Source organism: Erythrolamprus reginae, chromosome 1 (genome assembly GCF_031021105.1).
Source record: "Erythrolamprus reginae isolate rEryReg1 chromosome 1, rEryReg1.hap1, whole genome shotgun sequence".
In the NCBI taxonomy this organism is placed as follows: Eukaryota; Metazoa; Chordata; class Lepidosauria; order Squamata; family Dipsadidae; genus Erythrolamprus; species Erythrolamprus reginae.
The window spans coordinates 24281672-24303404 of record NC_091950.1 but is presented as its reverse complement, the minus strand read 5'-3'; the positions used below and the strand labels follow the sequence as shown (position 1 = coordinate 24303404).

The 21733-nt window shown below is 41.2% G+C and overlaps 1 protein-coding gene across 1 annotated transcript in view; it reads left to right on the top strand.

Annotated features, from left to right (window-relative positions):
• The first annotated feature begins 1395 nt into the window (after positions 1–1395).
• CNN2 (calponin 2) overlaps positions 1396–21733 on the top strand; it is a 49422-nt gene continuing 29084 nt past the window's right edge. The window contains exon 1 of the mRNA XM_070747278.1: positions 1396–1601. Coding sequence (XP_070603379.1) covers positions 1539–1601 — 63 coding nt within the window. The 5' untranslated portion in view covers positions 1396–1538. The remainder of the gene's footprint in view (positions 1602–21733) is intronic.

The following is a 21733-nucleotide window of genomic DNA, read 5'->3' as shown; positions in this document are numbered from 1 at the left end:
TCATCACCAGTCGGGTGCTTCCCAAGCACCTAGGACTGCGTGATGTAAATAATAATAATAATAATAATAATAATAATAATAATAATAATAATAATAATAATAATTTATTTATTGGATTTATATGCCACCCCTTTACTACTACTACTACTGTACTACTACTACTACTACTACTACTACTACTACTACTACTACTAATAATAATAATAATAATAATACTAGACTTGGAAGGGATCTTGGAGGTCTTCTAGTCCAGTGATTTTCAACCTTTTTTGAGACACGGCACATTTTTTACATTTACAAAACCATGGGGCACATTGAGGGGGGGGGTTGGACAAAAAAATTCTCTCTCTCTTCCTCCCTTTCACTCTATTTCTCTCTCCCTCCCTCTTTCTCTCCCTTTCTTTTTTTCTCTTCATCCCTTTCTCTCTTCCTTCCTCTTTTTTGCTCTTTCTCTCTCCCTCCGTCTTTCTCTCTCCCACCTTCCCTCCCTCTCTTTCTCTCTCTCTTGCTCTCTTGCTGTCTCTCTCTCTCTCTCATTCTCTTTCTTTTTCTCTTTCTTGCTTTCTTTCTCTCTTTCTCTCTTTCATTTTCTTTCTCTTGCTTTCTTTCTCTCTCTCTTTCTTTCTCTCTCTCTATCTTTCTCTCTCTCTTGTTTTCTTTCTCTCTCTGAGCTTCGCGGCACACCTGACCATGTCTCACGGCACACTAGTGTGCCGCGGCACACTGGTTGAAAAACACTGTTCTAGTCCAACCCCGCTTAGGCAGGAAACCCTATTTTGACCCCTATGACAATCATTGTGTTGTACCGCATGATTCTTGACAAAAGTATATTTTCTTTTATGTACACTGAGAGCATATGCACCAAAGACAAATTCCTGTGTGTCCAATCAGACTTGGCCACTAAAGAATTCTATTCTAATTCTATTTTATTCTACACTACTTCAGACAGATGGTAATCCAACATCTTCTTAAAAACTTCCAACGTTGAGGTATTTACAACTTCTGGAGGCAAGCTGTTCCACTGATTAACTGTTCTGATTGTCAGGAAATTTCCTTAGTCCTAAGTTACTTCTCTCCTTGTTTAGTTCCCACCCATTGCTTCTTGTTCTTTAGTGAAAGAAGAAGAAATAATAATAATAAGTCTTTAGTGAAAGAAACCTGTTGAATCTCTGCCTGCCCCCACATCTGTTGCCAAAGCGGCCAACCCGGATTAAACCGACAGGGAGGGAAACGAAAACCGCATTGACCGCTCGGATTTAATTTAGAGGAGGGGGATACCCAAGAGACACTTGGGGTTTCTGGAAAAAAAAAGAAAAGACCCGCACAGGAAACTCCCATCTTTCAGGAATTCGGCTCTTTGTGCCCTTATAAGGCTATTTCAACTCCTGGCCAATCAAGCAAGAGGGAGGGCGGCGCTCTTCTTGATCCCAAAAACTTCGGGTAAGAAGAAGGAGGCGCTGAAAGTGGCGGCCCGCTGAGACGGTCTCGAGCGCGTCTCGCCTTGTGTTTGTGGAGATTCCGTCCCGCTCCGGAAGAGGATGAGCAGCAACCAATTCAACAAGGGCCCCAGCTACGGCTTGTCCGCGGAAGTCCGAAATCGGGTGAGCAAAGTCGGTGGCAGGAGGAGGAGAAGGAGGGTTGCCGCCGCGGCCAGGTGCGCCTGGAGCGCGACGGCTTTGGAGAGGCGCGCGTCTCCGTGCGCCCTGGAGGAGGTGTGGCGCCGCGCCCTTCCCACCATTAAAAGGGGAAATGGGTGGGGTGGGGGGGACACTCGGGGGAATTAAGAAGCTGCCTCTTGAGTGGAGCCACTTCAGCCCCACAGGAGCCAAAAAGGCCCCCCCGACATTCCGGGCTGGTGCTTGAAACATACATTTTGGGGAGGGGCGCGCGTCGGCTACGATTGAAAGTCGGCTGAAGAGGTGGCGCTCTTTCCAACTTTCTCATTTGGAGTCTTGAACGTTGAAATGTTGTGTCGGGGAATAACAAATAACAACAGAGTTGGCAGAGACCTTGGAGGTCTTCTCATCCAGTGTTTCCCAACCTTGGCAACTTGAAGATATTTGGACTTCAACTCCCAGAATTCTGGGATTTGAAGTCCAGATATCTTCAGGTTGCCAAGGTTGGGAAACATTGTTCAGACAAATGGTTATCCATCGTCTTCTTAAAAACTTCCAGTGTTGGAGTATTCACAACTTCTGGAGTCAAGCTGTTCCACTGTTCAACCGTTCTGACTGTCAGGAAATTTCTCCTTAGTTCTAAGTGACTTCTCTCCTTGTTTAGTTTCCACCCACTGCTTCTTGTTCTACCCTCAGCTGCTTTGGAGAATAGGTTGACTCCCTCTTCTTTGTGGCATCCCCTGAGATATTGGAACACTGCTATCATGTCTCCCCTGGTCCTTCTTTTCATTAAACTAGACATACCCAGTTCCTGTAACTGTTCTTCATACGTTTTAGCCTCTAGTTCCCTAATCATCGTTGTTGCTCTTCTCTGCACTCTTTCTAGAGTCTCAACATCTTAGAACTTAAGGAGGTTCTATTTCAGAATGTTGGGACTCTGGTTCTTGGGTGGCTTCTGCCGACAACAAAAGTGAAGCGAAGTAGTAAATAGGGAATGTAAGCGAAGTAGGGCGTGTGATAGCCACAAAATTGGTATCAGATGGTAGCAGCACCTCAGGTGCAGAACCCATCGTGTCCTTTTAGGGCAGCTCGTTCACCTCTGGTCCTCCCCTGTCACTCAGCTCTCACCTGTGACTCCCAGTAGCTGTAGCATGTGCAGTGGTCACACTCCGGGCAACAGCTTCAACAGACTGGCCAAACCAAGTTGAGAATAGCCATTGGGTGATTGACTTTTGGTGAGATAGGGACTTGTCTCTCCCGAGCATGTGAAGATGAGAGCAGTCATGGGCTTCCCAAGGTATGTCCATGTTACACCAACACTCAGCAGTCTGCATTGGTTGCCGATCAATTTCCGGTCACAACTCAAAGTGTTGGTTATGACCTATAAAGCCCTTCATGGCATCGGACCAGAATATCTCCGAGACCGCCTTCTGCTGCACGAATCCCAGCGACCGATTAGGTCCCACAGAGTGGGCCTTCTCTGGGTCCCGTCAACTAAACAATGCCGGTTGGTGGGCCCCAGGGGAAGAGCCTTCTCTGTGGCGGCCCCGACTCTCTGGAACCAGCTCCCCCCCAGAGATTAGAACTGCCCCTACCCTCCTTGCCTTTTGTAAACTCCTCAAAACCCACCTTTGTCCTCAGGCATGGGGGAATTGAGACATCTCCCCCGGGCCTATACCATTTATGTATGGTATGTTTGTATGTATGTCTGCTTAATAATGGGTTTTTTTAAATATTTTAAATTGTAAATTATTAGACTTGTTATGAATTGTTTTATTGTATTGTGAGCCGCCCCGAGTCTACGGAGAGGGGTGGCATACAAATGTAATAAATAATAATAATAATAATAATAATAATAATAATAATAATAATAATATTCCGGCAGATTGAGAGGATGAAATCTACTAGAATAGGTCAAGAGTCATGAAGGCGGTCTCTGCAAGCGATGTGATGCACTAAGAGTACAGCAAGACACGAAAGATGCCCTAGTCAACCACTGCACCGAGACCGTCTCCAATTGCCTCGACTCTTGTTCTGCTATTGGAGCAAGATGGAATCTGGGAAAAGAGAGTGAGGCTGACTATGTGCACCTCTCTCTCGATTTAGTCCAATTCAGGTGAAAGTCTTGACACCTCATTGGATTGTTTGGGAGCCCCAAAAAACCCCGGAATAAGAGCCGGGGTTTCTGTTTGAGGCTTTTTAAATTGTTGAGGCATTTGCTATTGTTCATTTTCTTTTTGCAAGCCTCGCAGAGAAATTTTTTTTGGCAGCCTTGCATTTTTTGAAGGATGGGTGTGATTTAAGAAATCTGTGCTTGAAGGTTAAAGGGGGTGACATTCTGAACTTTTCTTTGCTGGTGGAATGGAGATCATCATAGAAACATAGAAACATAGAAGTCTGACGGCAGAAAAAGACCTCATGGTCCATCTAGTCTGCCCTTATACTATTTTCTGTATTTTATCTTAGGATGGATATATGTTTATCCCAGGCATGTCTAAATTCAGTTACTGTGGATTTACCAACCACGTCTGCTGGAAGTTTGTTCGAAGGATCTACTACTCTTTCAGTAAAATAATATTTTCTCATGTTGCTTTTGATCTTTCCCCCAACTAACTTCAGATTGTGTCCCCTTGTTCTTGTGTTCACTTTCCTATTAAAAACACTTCCCTCCTGGACCTTATTTAACCCTTTAACATATTTAAATGTTTCAATCATGTCCCCCCTTTTCCTTCTGTCCTCCAGACTATACAGATTAGTTCATGAAGTCTTTCCTGATACGTTTTATGCTTAAGACCTTGCACCATTCTTGTAGCCCGTCTTTGGACCCGTTCAATTTTGTCAATATCTTTTTGTAGGTGAGGTCTCCAGAACTGAACACAGTATTCCAAATGTGGTCTCACCAGCACTCTATATAGCGGGATCATAATCTCCCTCTTCCTGCTTGTTATACCTCTAGCTATGCAGCCAAGCATCCTACTTGCTTTCCCTACCGCCTGACTGCACTGTTCACCCATTTTGAGACTGTCTGAAATCACTACCCCTAAATCCTTTTCTTCTGAAAATCATGCAACAATTTATATTCTGCTTTTCTAGTGACAAACAGCATACTGGTGTCATTGCTGCTATACTGGCTTATTAGTTGGCTTCAAGGCCAAAACCATCATCTAGGAAGCCTTACATGATGTGTCACCTGGCTGGCAGCATCAGGAACACCTTTCCAGCATAAGGCCACCCATTCAATTTGAATACTGAACAGGACCTCTTCTAAACGCCACACAACATCAGGTCTAGGAAGCTTGGAATGGTAGACAAACCCCAAAATTCCAAGTTTTGTAATTTCCCAGTATTCTTCATCCTGAAATATTTTGATCACATCTGGCTTGGCTAACTTTTATTGAAAAGAACCATTTTGTTACAAAATTCAAGGTGCTTGAGTTCTATTGATTTACCAGAATTCAGCATTTAAACTAGTACTGGAGCCACCTTACTTCCCCAAAGTACTTTCTCTTGTTGATTTTTTTAATAGTACAGTATTATTTCATCTGTGTAAAAGCCACAATGTTCAGTGGGTTCACCACATTACTATTGTTTTAATTATACTGTAGTTATATAGCGGAAAGTCCCAAATCAGAAAATACACATAGTGTTAAAAAGTTTGATGTAAGATAACTCACTTTATCAAATAAAATACATGGAGAGATATTACATAAAGCACTTAAAATATGTTAATTCATTAGCAAAGGTTTTTTTTATAGCCATAGTTAAAATGTCCCTGTAATTTTAGTTTTTTTAGCTGAGAGTAACTTTCTGGCCTTGAGTTTAAAATTAGGCTGATAATGCTCTGCCAAAAACTTTTGTAAAACTCATGCAATGTACAATAAAGTATGATCCACAGATTCAAGGTCAATACCATTAGAGGGATAATATATTTGACAAATGGAAATGTTTTGACATTTACTAATTAGCACATCTGATGGCAACATATTTAATCTGGCTTTTGCTAATGATAGGTTTATTTACAATAAATGTAAGATGGTAAGATAAATAGGAACCCACAATATTGAGAGGGTTCAAATTATACTTGGGAGTAGCGCCATTAGTTTGGGTTTTCTTAGGAGCTTTGGTGGGTCATAACAAAGTCTTAACAGTTTTTGTGTGCTAGATTCAGAGTGTGTTTGTCCTTAGGGAGGTGATATAAAGAGCTGAGCCTGAAAAATCAATTTGTAGAAATATCACTAGCCAGGCATCCATAGCTGGGACATTGAATCAGTAAATTATCACAAATGAATAAGTTTCCTTATCTTAAAATGATGAAAGTTATCACTGCATGAGCAAGATGTTACTACAGGTAGTCCTTGACTTGCAACAATTCGTTTAGTGACCGTTTGAAGTTACAACGGCACTGAAAAAGAGCGACTTATGACCGATTTTTAGACTTACGACTGTTGCAAAATCTCCATGGTCACGTGGTCAAAATTCTGACGCTTGGCAACAGGTTCATATTTATGTCCAATCCGCAGTGTCTCAATGTCATGTGCAACATCCTGATAAGTAAAATCAATGGGGAAGCCAGATTCAGTTAACAAGTGTGTTAGTAATGTAACAACTGCAGTGATTCACTTAACAAATGTGGTGAGAAAGGTTGTAAAATGGGAAATAACTCACTTAACAACCACAGCACCAGACGTTTTGGGCTAAATTGTACAGTAGTTTTAAGTTGAAGACTACTACTACTACTTTTAGTAATTTGGCAAGCACCTAAAAATTATTCCCCAGTTTATGTAGAGTAAATTTCTGGTGAGTTTCTTCCGTGAGGTTGGATGAAATTCATGAGTACTGTATCTAAAAACTGGTCGTTAGAATGCTAATGGCTATATCTCTTTGACAGTCTCAAAATGGGTGAACAGTGTAGTGTGGTCAGGCGGTAGGGAAAGCAAGTAGAATGCTTGGCTGCATAGCTAGAGGTATAACAAGCAGGAAGAGGGAGATTATGATCCCGCTATATAGGGCGCTGGTGACACCACATTTGGAATACTGTGTTCAGTTCTGGAGACCTCACTTACAAGAACCTCACTTACTCCGAGTCTACGGAGAGGGGCGGCATACAAATCCAATTAAAAAAAAATAAAAAAAAAAGATATTGATAAAATTGAACGGATCCAAAGACGGGTTACAAAAATGGTGGAAGGTCTTAAGCATAAAACTTATCAGGAAAGACTTCATGAACTCAATCTGGACCGAGTGTGTATGATTGTGTAGTTAATGGGTTTTTATGATAATGCATTTTAATTTAGTTTTAAATGTTAAGATTAGATTTGTATTGTACTGTATTGCTGCTTTGTTGTGAGCCGCCGTAAGTCTTTGGAGAAGGGCGGCATACAAATCTAATCAATTCAATTCAATACAATTCAATCTGTATAGTCTGGAGGACAGAAGGGAAAGGGGGGACATGATCAAAACATTTAAATATGTTAAAAGGTTAAATAAGGTTCAGGAGAGAAGTGTTTTTAACAGGAAAGTGAACACAAGAACAAGGGGGCATAATCTGAGGTTACTTGGGGGAAAGATCAGAAGCAACATGAGAAAATAGGGGACTTCCGGGGGGAGGGGGGAGCCCATTTTCGCCATCCCCAGGCGTTGAGTTATGAGTGTGGCCACTTGCGCATGCCCAATAGCATATGCAAACGTGCTTTCGGCACCCGAGGGAAAAAAAGGTTCGCCATCACTGATTTAAGGTAACTAAACACTCTTTTGTTTGTCTAGGGTAAAAAAGGAAATTAGACACTTCTGTTTAGTTAGAAAACACACCTTGATATGTTTTGTCTGTATCCTATGTGTTATACATTAACCATTTATCCATTGTAAATAAATAGTAAAGTTAATCTTTTATACTTGTGTGCACAAAGAAAATTGCTATAAAAATAAACGCAAGTCCCGAGTAAGACAGATCTCTGAACATACACAGAGAGAAGATGTTCTCAACACCTAAGGGCGAAAACCAGAAACTATCTTTGCAGAGGAGGGAAAAATCCAAATCAAATTTCAGTGCAACTATTTTCTCCCCTGTGAATAGCACCTACAAAAAGATATTGACAAAATTGAACGGGTCCAAAGACGGGCTACACAAATGGTGGAAGGTCTTAAGCATAAAACGTATCAGGAAAGACTTAATGAACTCAATCTGTATAGTCTGGAGGACAGAAGGAAAAGGGGGGACATGATCGAAACATTTAAATATGTTAAAGGGTTAAATAAGGTCCAGGAGGGAAGTGTTTTTAATAGGAAAGTGAACACAGGAACAAGGGGACACAATCTGAAGTTAGTTGGGGGAAAGATCAAAAGCAACGTGAGAAAATATTATTTTACTGAAAGAGTAGTAGATTCTTGGAACAAACCTCCAGCAGATGTGGTAGATAAATCCACAGTAACTGAATTTAAACATGCCTGGGATAAACATATATCCATCCTAAGATAAAATACAGAAAATAGTATAAGGGCAGACTAGATGGACCATGAGGTCTTTTTCTGCCGTCAGACTTCTATGTTTCTATGTAAGAATTACCTTACGTAGGCCAAGATAGCAATAGCATTTGGACTTATGTATTGCTTTACAGCCCTCTCTAAGTGATTTACAGAGTCAGCCTACTTCCCCCAACAATTTGGGTCTTCATTTTACCCACCTCGGAAGGATGGAAGGCTGAGCCAACTTTGAGCCTGGTGAGATTCGAACTGCCAAATTGCAGGCAGCCAGCAGTCAACAGAAGTAGCCTGAACTACTGCACTCTAACCACTGCACCACCGAGGCTCTTAGTAAAATGTATTTATTAGATTTGTATGCCGACCCTCTCCGTAGACTCGGAGCAAGGTGTGGCATGACCTTAGTCTCCAAAAAGCGGTGACAAGGTTCTCCTGTAATTTAAATCCACTTCACTTCGGTCTTATTTCTGAAATCCTGGAATTGCTCTGTTTCCTTTTCCTTCTCACCACTGGTTGCTTCCACTTGTTTTCCTCTGTTGATTCTTGGCCTTCAACCAGGAGCAGCCACTCCTGGGAACATTCTGTAACCATACTTCTTGGGTCTGTGAGATGTTTGGGAGTTTTCTTCCGCTTGACCTCTAGGGTAAAGGAGCACATTTTTGATCCCCTTGTGAGATCACTAATCTTTTTTCCAACAAAGTTGTTGGAAGGCTTGAATGGGAAAGAAAAAACCCGAATTATAAAGAAGTTTCAATCGGGTGAAAAGACATTTTGGCTGAGACTAAGGCATGAATCTGATCCAAAAGCTTGTATTGGCAGTTCTGTGCGAGCAAACACTTCAGAAGAGAAGGATTTAGGAGTAGTCATTTCTGACAGTCTTAAAATGGATGAACAGTGCGGTCAGGCGGTAGGGAAAATGAGTAGAATGCTTGGCTGCATAGCTAGAGGTATAACAAGCAGGAAGAGGGATATTGTGATCCCGCTGTATAGAGCGCTGGTGAGACCACATTTGGAATACTGTGTTCAGTTCTGGAGACCTCACCTACAAAAAGATATTGACAAAATTGAACGGGTCCAAAGACGGGCTACAAAAATAGTGGCAGGTCTTAAGCATAAAACTTATCAGGAAAGACTTAATGAACTCAATCTGTATAGTCTGGAGGACAGAAGGGAAAGGGGGACACACGATAGAAACATTTAAATATGTTTAAGGGTTAAATAAGGTTCAGGATGGAAGTGTTTTTAATAGGAAAGTGAACACAAGTACAAGGGGACACAATCTGAGGTTAGTTGGGGGAAAGATCAGAAGCAACTGTGAGAAAATATTATTTGACTGAAAGAGTAGTAGATGCTTGGAACAAACCTCCAGCAGACGTGTTTGGTAAATGCACAGTAACTGAATTTAATCATGCCTGGGATAAACATAGATCCATCGTAAGATAAAATACAGGAAATAGTATAAGGGCAGACTAGATGGAACATGAGGTCTTTTCCTGCCATCAATCTTCTATGTTTCTATGGATTGGCTTGCTGGAATAGGACAAAAAATATGGAATTACACAGTCAGAAGGAGCCCATGTAGTGAGTGTACAACAGAATCCAAATTAAATTGTTTGAATACATGCCAGTAGCCAAGTGACTGAATTTCGATCACGTGGCCATTGGTATTTATTTATTTATTTATTGGATTTATATGCCGCCCCTCTCCGGGGACTCGGAGCGGCTAACAGCAATAATAAAACAGTGTACAATAGTAATCTAATATTAAAAACGATTAAAAAACCCATTAATATAAAAACCAAACATACATACATACATACATAGCATGCATAGAATTGTAAAGGCCTAGAGGGAAAGAGGGTCTCAATTCCGCCATGCCTGATGGCAGAGGTGGGTTTTAAGTAGTTTGCGAAAGGCAAGGAGGGTGGGGGCAATTCTAATCTCTGGGGGGAGTTGGTTCCAGAGGGCCGGGGCCGCCACAGAGAAGGCTCTTCCGCTGGGTCCCGCCAAGCGACATTGTTTAGTTGACAGGACCCGAAGAAGATCCACTCTGTGGGACCTAAATTCGTGCAGCAGAAGGCAGTCCCTAAGATAATCTGGTCCGGTGCCATGAAGGGCTTTATAGGTCATAACCAACACTTTGAATTGTGACCGGAAACTGATCGGCAACCAATGCAGACTGCGGAGTGTTGGTGTAACATGGGCATATTTGGGAAAGCCCATGATTGCTCTTGCAGCTGCATTCTGCACGATCTGAAGTTTCTGAACACTTTTCAAAGGTAGCCCCATGTAGAGAACATTGCAGTAGTCGAGCCTCGAGGTGATGAGGGCATGAGTAACTGTGAGCAGTGACTCCCGGTCCAAGTAGGGCCGCAACTGGTGCACAAGGCGAACCTGGGCAAACGCCCCCCTCGCCACAGTTGCATTAATGTTTGCATGAAAAATGACTGTTTAATCCAGATAGCTCATTTTTTCAGTGTCTTCAAAGAGTTACTAAATGAATGGTTGTATTGTTGAGATCGACTTGTATGGGAACTGGAATTCAAAACAAGGAGCAAAAACTAAATTATTTATTCTTGTCTGTATGTTTTGGCATGTTCTGTCATGTAAAAGACCAAAATCTTTTGGCTTTTGTTTTCCTAAAATGGAAATTTGCTGTGCTCAAAATCCATATTTAGTTAAAAAAACCTGGTATACCCTGTCAAGATTGGAGCCTACCTGATGCAATATTCCAAATTGCAGAAGGAGAGAAGGATTGTAAAAACTGCTTAGTCACGGTGAATATGCAAATTGTAATGTAATCCTTGGTAGAAGCTGAGATAGGAGAAGGACCTGTAGCCTAGAGGTTAAAGTTACTGCCTTACAGGCAGATTGCCCAGGTTCAAATCTCGGTAAGGGTATGGCTAGTTTCCTTTCCTTTTCATTATCAGCAAAAATCTCCCCCCACTTGGCTTACAGGGTAAAAGCACTACCTAACAAAGCAAGCAACCCACGTTCAAATCCTAGAAGGGTATGGCTAGTTGATGAAAGCTAAATAGCTTGAAACAGAGCTACAGTAATACCCCGGTTATTGCGTCCCCGACCATTGCGAACAGGGTAATTTGCGATTTTTCAACCCGGAAGTCAAAACACCATCTGCGCATGTGTGCCCTTTTTTTCTATGGGCACGCATGCGTAGATGGCGCCCGGCAGATCAGCTGCTGGGCGGCTTCCCTGGGTCTTCCCCCTCTTGCTGGCGGGAGGGCGAGCAGCAGGCATCAGCAAGGAGTTTCCCCACCGCCCACGCAAACTCCTCGCTGCCGCCTGCCCTTCGCCGCCCACGCCGTTCATTCTCGCCGCTTTCGAGCTGAGTCCTGAAGCGAATTCGCTCCGGGACTCAGCTCGAAAGCGGCGACAGCCAGCGCGGAGAAGCCGTTCGCTGGCGCTGGCTGTCGGCGCTTTTGAGCTGAGTCCCGGAGCGAATTCGCTCCGGGACTCAGCTCGAAAGCGGCGACAGCCAGCGCGGACAAGCCGTTCGCTGGCGCTGGCTGTCGGCGCTTTTGAGCTGAGTCCCGGAGCGAATTCGCTCCGGGACTCAGCTCGAAAGCAGCGACAGCCAGCGCGGCGCGGCTGTTTTAAAATGTCGCCGCCGGCATGGGGGGCTTGCCAGCACCCCCCGGACCCCCAACCCGGGTTTGGGGGGCTGCTAGGAAGCCCCCCATGCCGGCGGCGACATTTTAAAACAGCCGCGCCGCCCCCAATCTTCGGCTCCTCGCTAGCGCTGCGGGAGTAAAAACACCATCTGCACATGCGCAGATGGTGTTTTTACTTCCGCAGCGCTACTTCGCGAAAACCCGCTCGTTGCGGGGGGTCCTGGAACGGAACCCTCGCAACGAGCGGGGGATCACTGTATATTGGTCTCCTTTTATTTCTTTATCGGTTCTTTGTAAATTTGATTTTTATATATATAGTCACATTTTTTTTTGCTGAATTTGAAAATTAAGGGAGACTAGGATAGATCTATTTCGGCCTTATTTTGGCCTCATCAGCTAGCCATACCCACTGGGACTTGAACCTGCAACCTTTACCTTGTAAGGCAGAGAATTATCCTCTAGGCTACAGTATCAAATCCCTTCAGCTCTGCACCAGGGAAGGGTTACATATTTTTGTGTCGAATCAACCTGGTGTATTGAATATATATATAAATATTCAATATATAAATATATATATATATATATATATATTGGGCTTATTTGCCTTCAACAGGTAGCCACACCCTTACTGGGAATTGAACCTGGAGCTCTGCCTCGTATAAGCCTGAAATAGATCTATAGTAGTCCCCCTTCCTTTTCATTATCAGGAAAAATATGTTACACTTATAGATTATAGTTGTTGGCTATAAAAGACTTCTCTGCCTTGGAATATGGCCCCTGGTGGGGCCGAGAGGCAAAAAGGAAGCTGTGATGCTCCTTCCATATACCAGGGTGACTCAACAAAAAAATCTCACATAACCCTTCCCTGGTACAAGCTGATACAGGAGGTGAGCCTTACAAGGCAGAGCCCCAGGTTCAAATTCTAGTAAGGGTGTGGCTACCAGATGAAGGCAAATAAGCCCGAAATAGATCTATAGTAGTCTCCTTTCCTTTTCATTATCAGCAAATACAGTGTTCCCTCGATTTTCGTGGGGGATGCGTTCTGAGACTGCCTGCGAAAGTTGAATTTCCGCGAAGTAGAGATGCGAAAGTAAATACACCATTTTAACACTTTAAACCCCAAAATTACCATTTCCCATTCCCTTAACAACAATTTACTCACCATTATTACTGGTACTCACCATTGAATAAGACACTTAGTGATCCTGATATTTATAAACATAATTATTTATTAACAATAATTTTTTTTTTGTTATTTATTTGCAAAAATTATTAGTTTGGCAATGATGTATGACGTCATCGGGCTGGAAAAAACGTGGTGTAGAACAAAACCGCGAAGTATTTTTAAATTAATATTTTTTGAAAAACCGTGGTATAAGCTATTTGCGAAGTTCGAACTCACGAAAATCGAGGGAACACTGTGTATGTATATATACGTATATATACACTGCTCAAAAAAATTAAAGGGAACATTTAAACAACACAATATAACTCCAAGTAAATCAAGCTACTGTACTATGAAATCAAACTATCCACTTAGGAAGCAACACTGATTGACAATCAATTTCACATACTGTTGTGCACATTCAACTTTGTACAGAACAAAGTATTCAATGAGAATATTTCATCCATTCAGATCTAGCATGTATTATGTGAGTGTTCCATTTATTTTTTTGAGCAGTATAATATACATACCTGTACTGTATATATATATATATGTATACATATACATACATACATGTGTATGTGTGTGTTGCATATAAATTGCATTTTCAAAAAGTGATATTTTTGTGGCTTACAAGAAAGAGAGAAAAATGTTGAATGCATTATAAAAAGATTTCTATTTCAAAAGTGACCAGCTGCCTGGAGAGAAGCCTGCCAATTCGGAAGTTGAGATCTTTCTCTTGCTCTTTCAAATGGTAGTTCTCCCAAGAGAGAAACTGAAGAATGAAACTTGCATATAATCCAATTTCTTCTTTCTGTGGTCTCTTCCCGGCAGACAACAATCCCAGTGAGCTCAGCTTCGTACTTGTAATGCAGAAATAACATTTCACTGCTTGATGTGATAAGAAAGAAGTGAATCCAGCTAATTCTATTTACTAATGATGAAAAGTAATACTGTACTTATTTAGCAAAAGCTCCCTCTGCCTTCACTCTTTTTCAAAATCTGTAAAGATTAGCTTGCTGGAATAGGATAAAAATTATAAAGTTGGAAGGAGATAGTTTGGTCGATCAATGCGATCCTTTGTTCAATGCCAGCATCCCATTTAAAACATTGTCTGCTTGAATGCATCCACTGTCCAACTTAACTATAAAATTTGTTCTAATCAACCACAGTCTGTCTTCTCTAATTCCAGTTCCCCAAGTTTAAACATTCTCTTACTCAGAAGTAATAGATTCTTACCCAGGAAAACGGTGGAAAACTTGGTTCTCTATTTGTCTTTGGCCCAACAGGGTGGCAGGAAAGAGTCTGGTTTTTTTAAATCCGTTCCAGCCTTTAATCACCAACATTCCCAAGTTTTTCATTTTTCAGTTTTTTCAGTTTAAAGACAAAACCTCTCTGGGTTTTCCCCCTGAACCTTAATGAGATGATTTCGGTTCAGGGGTCAAGGGAAAGCCAGATTCACTTAATAACCGTGCTGGTAATTGAACAACTGCCGTGATTCATTTAACATATATGAAAACAGGATGTTGTAAAATGGGGCGAAACTCACTTAACTAATGTCTCATTTAGCAAGAGAAATTTTGGGTTGAATTATGGCTGTAAATTGAGGACTATCTATATATTTTAATTAATATATAGGGCCATAAGAGCCCTACATATAGGGCCAAATATAGGGCCAAAAGAGCCGGGGTGGCGCAGCAGGTAGAGTGCTATACTGCAGGCCACTGAAGCTGACTGTAGATCTGTAGGTCAGCGGTTCAAATCTCATCACCGGCTCAAGGTTGACTCAGCCTTACATCCTTCTGAGGTGGGTAAATGAGGACCCGGATTGTGGGGGCAATAGGCTGGCTCTGTTAAAAAGTGCTATTGCTAACAGGTTAGATAGATAGATAGTCAGATAGTCAGATAGATAGGTAGGTAGGTAGGTAGGTAGGTAGATAGATGATAGATAGATAGATAGATAGATAGATGATAGATAGATAGATAGATAGATAGATAGATAGATGATAGATAGATAGATAGATAGATGATAGATAGATAGATAGATAGATAGATAAATACATAGATACATAGATGATAGATAGACATATGATAGATAGATAGATAGATAGATAGATAGATAGATAGATAGATAGATAGATAGATAGATAGATAGATAGATAGATAGATAGGTCACAATTCAATGCTAGCTAAGGAATTCTGGGATTTGAAGTCCACAAGTCTTAAAGTTGCCAATTTTGGGTAGCCCTAGCATAGGGCACTGCTGTTTCTAGAATTTCCATCTATAAGAACCTTCCTTGATAATTTCAATATTTGCGGACTTCAATTCCCAGATTCCCCGTGCTGGCTGGAGAATTCTGGGCACTGAAGTCCACTCGGCCTTAAAGTTGGCAAGTTTGAAAAACACTTGTATAATTGCTTTTAAAAAAAACTTTGAGGCATAATTGCTGATTTTTTTTCAGTAGGTAAATGAGATATGTGATCTTCAAAAATGGGTGATAACCGGTGCCAGTAGTTTAGTAAAACACAATAAGATTGAATTCCTTCTTTGTAGAGGAAGAAAAGAGCCACATTCCAGGGATTGTGGACATGTTTCGAATTCTTGAACTCCCGAAGATTCAATTCTCAGCAGCCCCAATTACATGGATCCTGGTTAGTTAGCAAATCTGGAAAAGTCTCTGGAAATATACTGCTTTTGAGTTAACCATGGTTTATCAGATTTGAGGTCCCACAATATCCCTTTGAAGTTCTGATGTCCTCAATTCTTTTTTAGCCTTTTGTAAGGCATTAAAAAGTGCTTGTTACCTAAAGCTTTTGGGCTGGGAAATTAAGTGAGATCTATTGGCTGATCTGTTGGATTCTACTTCTACAACTTGAAGTGGAACATGTTTAGACCTTGTGTGTATGTTTATTTATTTAAGTCAGATTTAGACATTGTCCATGTGTCAAAATCACCCAAGTCAGTTGGGTAGAAACCTATAAGGTAGTGTTGCATAGGAAGGGACATGAGGTTTTAAAAAATACCCTATAATTTAGGTGAGGGGAAAAAGCTATTCTTCTATAGTTTCAAAGAAGGTTTATAAAAATGGGAGAATTATCTCCCTTCCCCTTGGATAAAAGGGGTGGGTGGGGTAGGAAAAGAAATAAGAAACTTAATATTGGTTATTAAACTTAATTGTACAGGTAATCCTCAGTTAGCAACTGCCCTTTATAGCGGTCTTTTTAAGTGTTTTTAATAGGAAAGTGAACACAAGAACAAGGGGACACAATCTGAAGTTAGCTGGGGGAAAGATCAAAAGCAACGTGAGAAAATATTATTTTACTGAAAGAGTAATAGATCCTTGGAACAAACTTCCAGCAGACGTGGTAGATAAATCCACAGTAACTGAATTTAAACATGCCTGGGATAAACATAGATCCATCCTAAGATAAAATACAGAAAATAGTATAAAGGCAGACTAGATGGATCATGAGGTCTTTTTCTCCCGTCAGTCTTCTATGTTTCTAAAAATGCCCTCCCAGAGCCTCTGTGTGAGTCAAAAATCAGCTGGCCGGCACACACATGCATGTTGGAGCTGAGCTAGGGCAACGACTCGCGTGCCACAGCAATGGCTCCATGTGCCACCTGTGGCACCCATGCCATAGGTTCGCTATCACTGATTTAGATTGTAAACCAAGATTCAGCATTTCATTGCGAATCCAGCCATTTGGTTAAAATGGCAGCTTCATGTATGTGAAGCGAACTGCAATACAGTACTTGTACAGTATTTAGTGAAATACAGTATTTAGTAAAAGCAACATGAGAAAATATTATTTTACTGAAAGAGTAGTAGATCCTTGGAACAAACTTCCTGCAGACATGGTTGGTAAATCCGCAGTAACTGAATTTAAACATGCCTGGGATAAACATATATCCATCCTAAGATAAAACACAGAAAGTAGTATAAGGGCAGACTAGATGGATCATGAGGTCTTTTTCTGCCGTCAGTCTTCTATGTTTCTATGTTTCTATTAAAATATAGAAGGAGAAAGACTCTAAATAGGAGAATAGCTATTTCTGATGTTGTGGTTTCCTTTTAGTTGCTGAATGCTTGTGAAAGAATGCAAACTAGCAAGCACACTTTTGTCCTTTAAGGTTATACATAAAAGGTTGTTTTATTTAGCCTTTCATCTTGTATAGCTCGAACACAATGAGCAAACAGCATTTCCTTTAATCATAACACCGAACAATTTGTAGCAAAATGCTTAGTCGCACCACGTAAACAAATTTTCCAGAGATTTTGAGCTCAGATATACTGTATGCCAAAGGCTTTTTGCTAAAGTCTCTAACAAGAGCTAAGAGCGCGTTCTTCATTCTTGGCAGGCAGGTCTGTCTCCTTTTTTTCTTTTAGTCATTTGGACATTTTTGGGACATGCCACTAATGTTAAAAGATTTCATGGGAACCAGAATTTCAAGAGAAATTCAATTCAATTTATTAGATTTGTATGCCGCCCCTCTCTGAAGACTCGGGGCGGCTCACAACAATAATAAAAAAAAGAATATTCCATCGAAAACAAATCTAATATTAAAAAGCACATAAAACCTTATCATATTTTTAAAAGCAAACTGTTAGAACGCCATGTCAATCTATGGGCCAAGATGTTGGTAATAGTTGTAGCCATGTGTGAATTGCCTATCCTGCCATTGCCTCTTAGTTGCTGAGTACTGTATATTTAATCTGGATGTGTAAGTTACTTAAACTAAACAGGAGGCTGAATAAGATGCTTCCCAGCAACTCCAGATCAATGAGGTATATTTGAGTTAAGAATGGAAAATTGAATAATTCTCTACGTATTTGAAAGCAAGAACCACTGAACTTTTAACTTGAGGATTGTAATAAGTGAATGTTCAGATAAGGTGGTTCTGGAATCGTAAATCTATGTACAGTGGCACCTCTACCTAAGAATGCCTCTACTTAAGAACTTTTCTAGATAAGAATCCGGTGTTCAAATTTTTTTTGCCTGTTCTCAGGAACCATTTTCTACTTAAGAACCCGAGCCTGGAAAATTTACCCAAGAAATTTGGGAGCGGCATGAAGGCCCGGCCAATTTCCTGCCATTCCCCCTTTAATCCTGACCATCTCGGGCTTTAGTTGGCTGCCAGAGGAGCCTTTTGGTGACGCTTAAGGAGGCTTTGGCAGTCCAGATGGGAGGCGCGTACTCCTCCTCAGCGCCTCAGAGTCCCTCTTTTTTTAAAAAAAGCCTTAAAGTTTTGGATTTTTTTTTATTCCCCTCACCTCACTTTCTTCAGCAGCGACTGTACTCCTCCTCTTCTTCCTCCTCCTCCTCCCATCCAAATTCCAAGCTTTTATTTCTTTCCTAATGGGTTTGTACGCATTGTTTGCTTTTATGGGAAAAATTGCTTCTACTTATAAAATTTTCTACTTAAGAACCTGGTCACGGAACAAATTAAGTTCTTAAGTAGAGGTACCACTGTATTCTTATTTTAGAACAGGGATCTCCAACCTTGGCAACTTTAAGACTTGTGGACTTCAATTCCCAGAATCCCTCAGCCAGAAAAGCTGGCTGAGGAATTCTAGGAGTTGAAGTCGGTTGCCAAGGTTACTTACATATACGTTTACATATACGTTATTTCCTAGAACTAATTAAATGTGGAGAAAACCCTAGTTAATTGCCTCTGAAACTCTCCCTAGATTGATGTCACACTGATTTGCAAAATCCTTTTCATTATTATTAGATCCTTATCTACCTTTATTTTTATTTCTCAAGGCATTGTACATAATACTCCTGTCTCCTATTTTCCTTACAACAGCAACCCTGTGAGATTGTCGGTCTGATCCGAAATCACCTAGCTGGTTTTTAGGCCCAAGGCAGTTCACAGTCGTCCAGTTTCCACTGCACCAAACCAGCTCTTATTTTTATGGAACACGCTTTTTTATAAATTGTAAATTCTGAGGGGAGAAATAACAGCAACAGAACCTATTCCAGCTTGTGGAATATCATTGGCTTCGTTGTTGCTAGGAAAATACAGTGATACCTCGTCTTACTAACCCCTCATCATACAAACTTTTCGAGATACAAACCCGGGGTTTAAGATTTTTTTGCCTCTTCTTACAAACTATTTTCACCTTACAAACCCACCATTGCCTCTGGGATGCCCCGCCTCCAGACTTCCGTTGCCAGCGAAGCACCCATTTTTGTGCTGCTGGGATTTCCCTGAGGCTCCCCTCTATGGGAAACCCTACTTCCGGACTTCCGTGTTTTTGTGATGCTGCAGGGGAATCCCAGCAGCGCAAAAACAGGTGCTTCGCTGGCAATGGAAGTCCGGAGGTGGGGTTTCCCATGTAGGGGAGCCTCAGGGGAATCCCAGCAGCGCAAAAAAGGGCGCTTTGACTGGCAAAAGGGGTGAATTTTGGGCTTGCACACATTAATCACTTTTCCATTGATTCCTATGGAAAACATTGTTTCGTCTTACAAACTTTTCACCTTAAGAACCTCGTCCCGGAACCAACTAAGTTTGTAAGACAAGGTATCACTGTACTTAAGTGTCAGAAACTGTGTGGTGCCCTCTGGATAAAAACAGACTGTAGCTGTCATCCTGAGGAGACACGATGCTGGTAGGGAATTCTAGGATCCTAACACATCTGGAAATTGCCATGTTTGGCATGACAGAGAAAATGAATTGAATTATAATTGCTCTCCTTTGTCACTAAGAAAGTAATAGTGCCGCATTAAGGGCATAACTGATGTTGTATTTGTAAATAATTTTAGGATATAAAAGATTGCACAGCTAGAGTAAAGAGTACCGGGGTTTATATGTAAATGCAGTGAAGGGCTACCAAACCTTTTACTACCACCGTGTTTGTGTGGCTTATGCAGGATGCCCTACATTTTCTTTCAACATCTTTCAGTGCAAATTGGGTGCTCTGGGGTGGAAGTCCATTTTCGCTACCCCTCCTGGAAGCAGCCCATCCCTGTGTATATGTGTGTGTATGTACATACATATACCTATATATATAATGGAGGGACATGGGGAGAGAGAAAGAGTAAAGAAGGAAGGAAAGAATGAATGAATGAATAAAGGAAGGAAGGAAGGAAGAAAAAGAAAGAAAGAAAGGAAAAAGAAGAAGGAAGGAAAGATTGAAATAAATAAAGAAAAAAAGAAATGGAAAGAAAGAAAAAGAAAGAAAAAAGGGAGAAAAAGAAAGAGAAAAAGAAAGAAAGAAAGTCTAAATGCTTTAGTCCAGTACTTTGCAATCTTAACAACTTTAAGATGTGTGGATTTCACCTCTTAGATAAAACGTATTGGCTGAGGAATTTTGGAAGTTGAAGCCGATCTAGCTTAAGGTGGCCAAGGTTGAGAAACTTTGGTCTATCTTACTGCCTTGGTTCAAGTATCCGGCTACGCTATCATTTGCTGAGAACTAATTTTCTTGATTGCTCTGTGATTTACAAAGACCAATGCCGAATATCCACCCCGTTAAGTCTTAAAACAAATCCTTTTTAAGAAGGCTAAGACCAGCATGGATCTAAGCCAGTGTATTTGATGCCTTCCTCTTGAGAGCTATAAAACGAGCGATGGCCCAGGGCACGCCCAGTTGAGTCGGCACAAAATGCAAACCGATAATTAGTAGTTACTATTTTTTGCTTTGAATCAAATTGGAAAAGCTTTCTAAAGCCAGATTTGTTTGGTTAATCTCCATGCCAAAGGCTGCACTTACATCTTCTTTCTGTCTCTGTCCGGAAACCAGGAAGAAGGAGAAGAGGTATCGGACTGGGCCAATTGACACACCCCTGACGTATTTGTCCTGTCAGCAGGAAATCAGTTTGGGTGTTGAAACCTGCCAGGCTTCTGGAGCGCCAGTCTGCCCTTGTTGCTCCAGGGGGTTGCGTTAGAACCGATGGAGAACATTTGAGAAGTGGTGATATTTTCCTGAGTTGAAGTCGGATCCTGTGAGAGCATCCCAAGTTATTCTATGATTGCAGCGTTTTAGAATAGAATAGAATAATAGAATTCTTTATTGACCAAGTGTGATTAGACACACAAGGAATTTGTCCTGGTGCATATGCTCTCAGTGTACATAAAAGAAAATATAGATTTGTCAAGAATCATGTGGTACAGCAATTAAGGATTGTCAGAGGGGTCAAATAAGCAATGAAGAAACAATCAATATTTTTAAAATCTTAGGATACAAGTAACAAGTTACAATCATACAGTCCTAAGTGGGAGGAAATGGGTGATAGGAATGATGGAAAAAAACCTAGTAGAAATAGAAGTGCAGACTTAGTAAAAAGTTTGACAGTGTTGAGGGAATTATTTGTTTAGTAGAATGATGGCGTTCAGGGAAAAACTGCTCTTGTGTCTAGTTGTCTTGGTGTGCAGTGCTCTGTAGCTTTGAGGGTAGGAGTTGAAACAGTTTATGTCCAGGATACTAGGGGTCAGTAAATATTTTCACAGCCCTCTTTTTGACTCATGCAGTATACGGGTCCTCAATGGAAGGCAGGTTGGCAGCAATTGTTTTTTCTGCAGTTCTGATTCTCCTCTGAAGTCTGTGTCGGTCCTGTTGGGTTGCAGAACCAAACCAGACAGTTATAGAGGTGCAGATGACAGAATCAATGATTCCTCTGTAGAACTGAATCAGCAGCTCCTTGGGCAGTTTGAGATTCCTCTTCAATTTTTCCAAAGATAGTTAACAGTAGAGATGAAAGTAAGGATATATAAGCATCTGCGGTAATTAAAGCAGTGCGAGTGGAATGCCACTCAGTATCTTGTGTAATGAACGGGATGGCTTAACTCGCTAAAAGCTTTATTGTGAAGCAGAAGACAGCATGTGAACCCACAA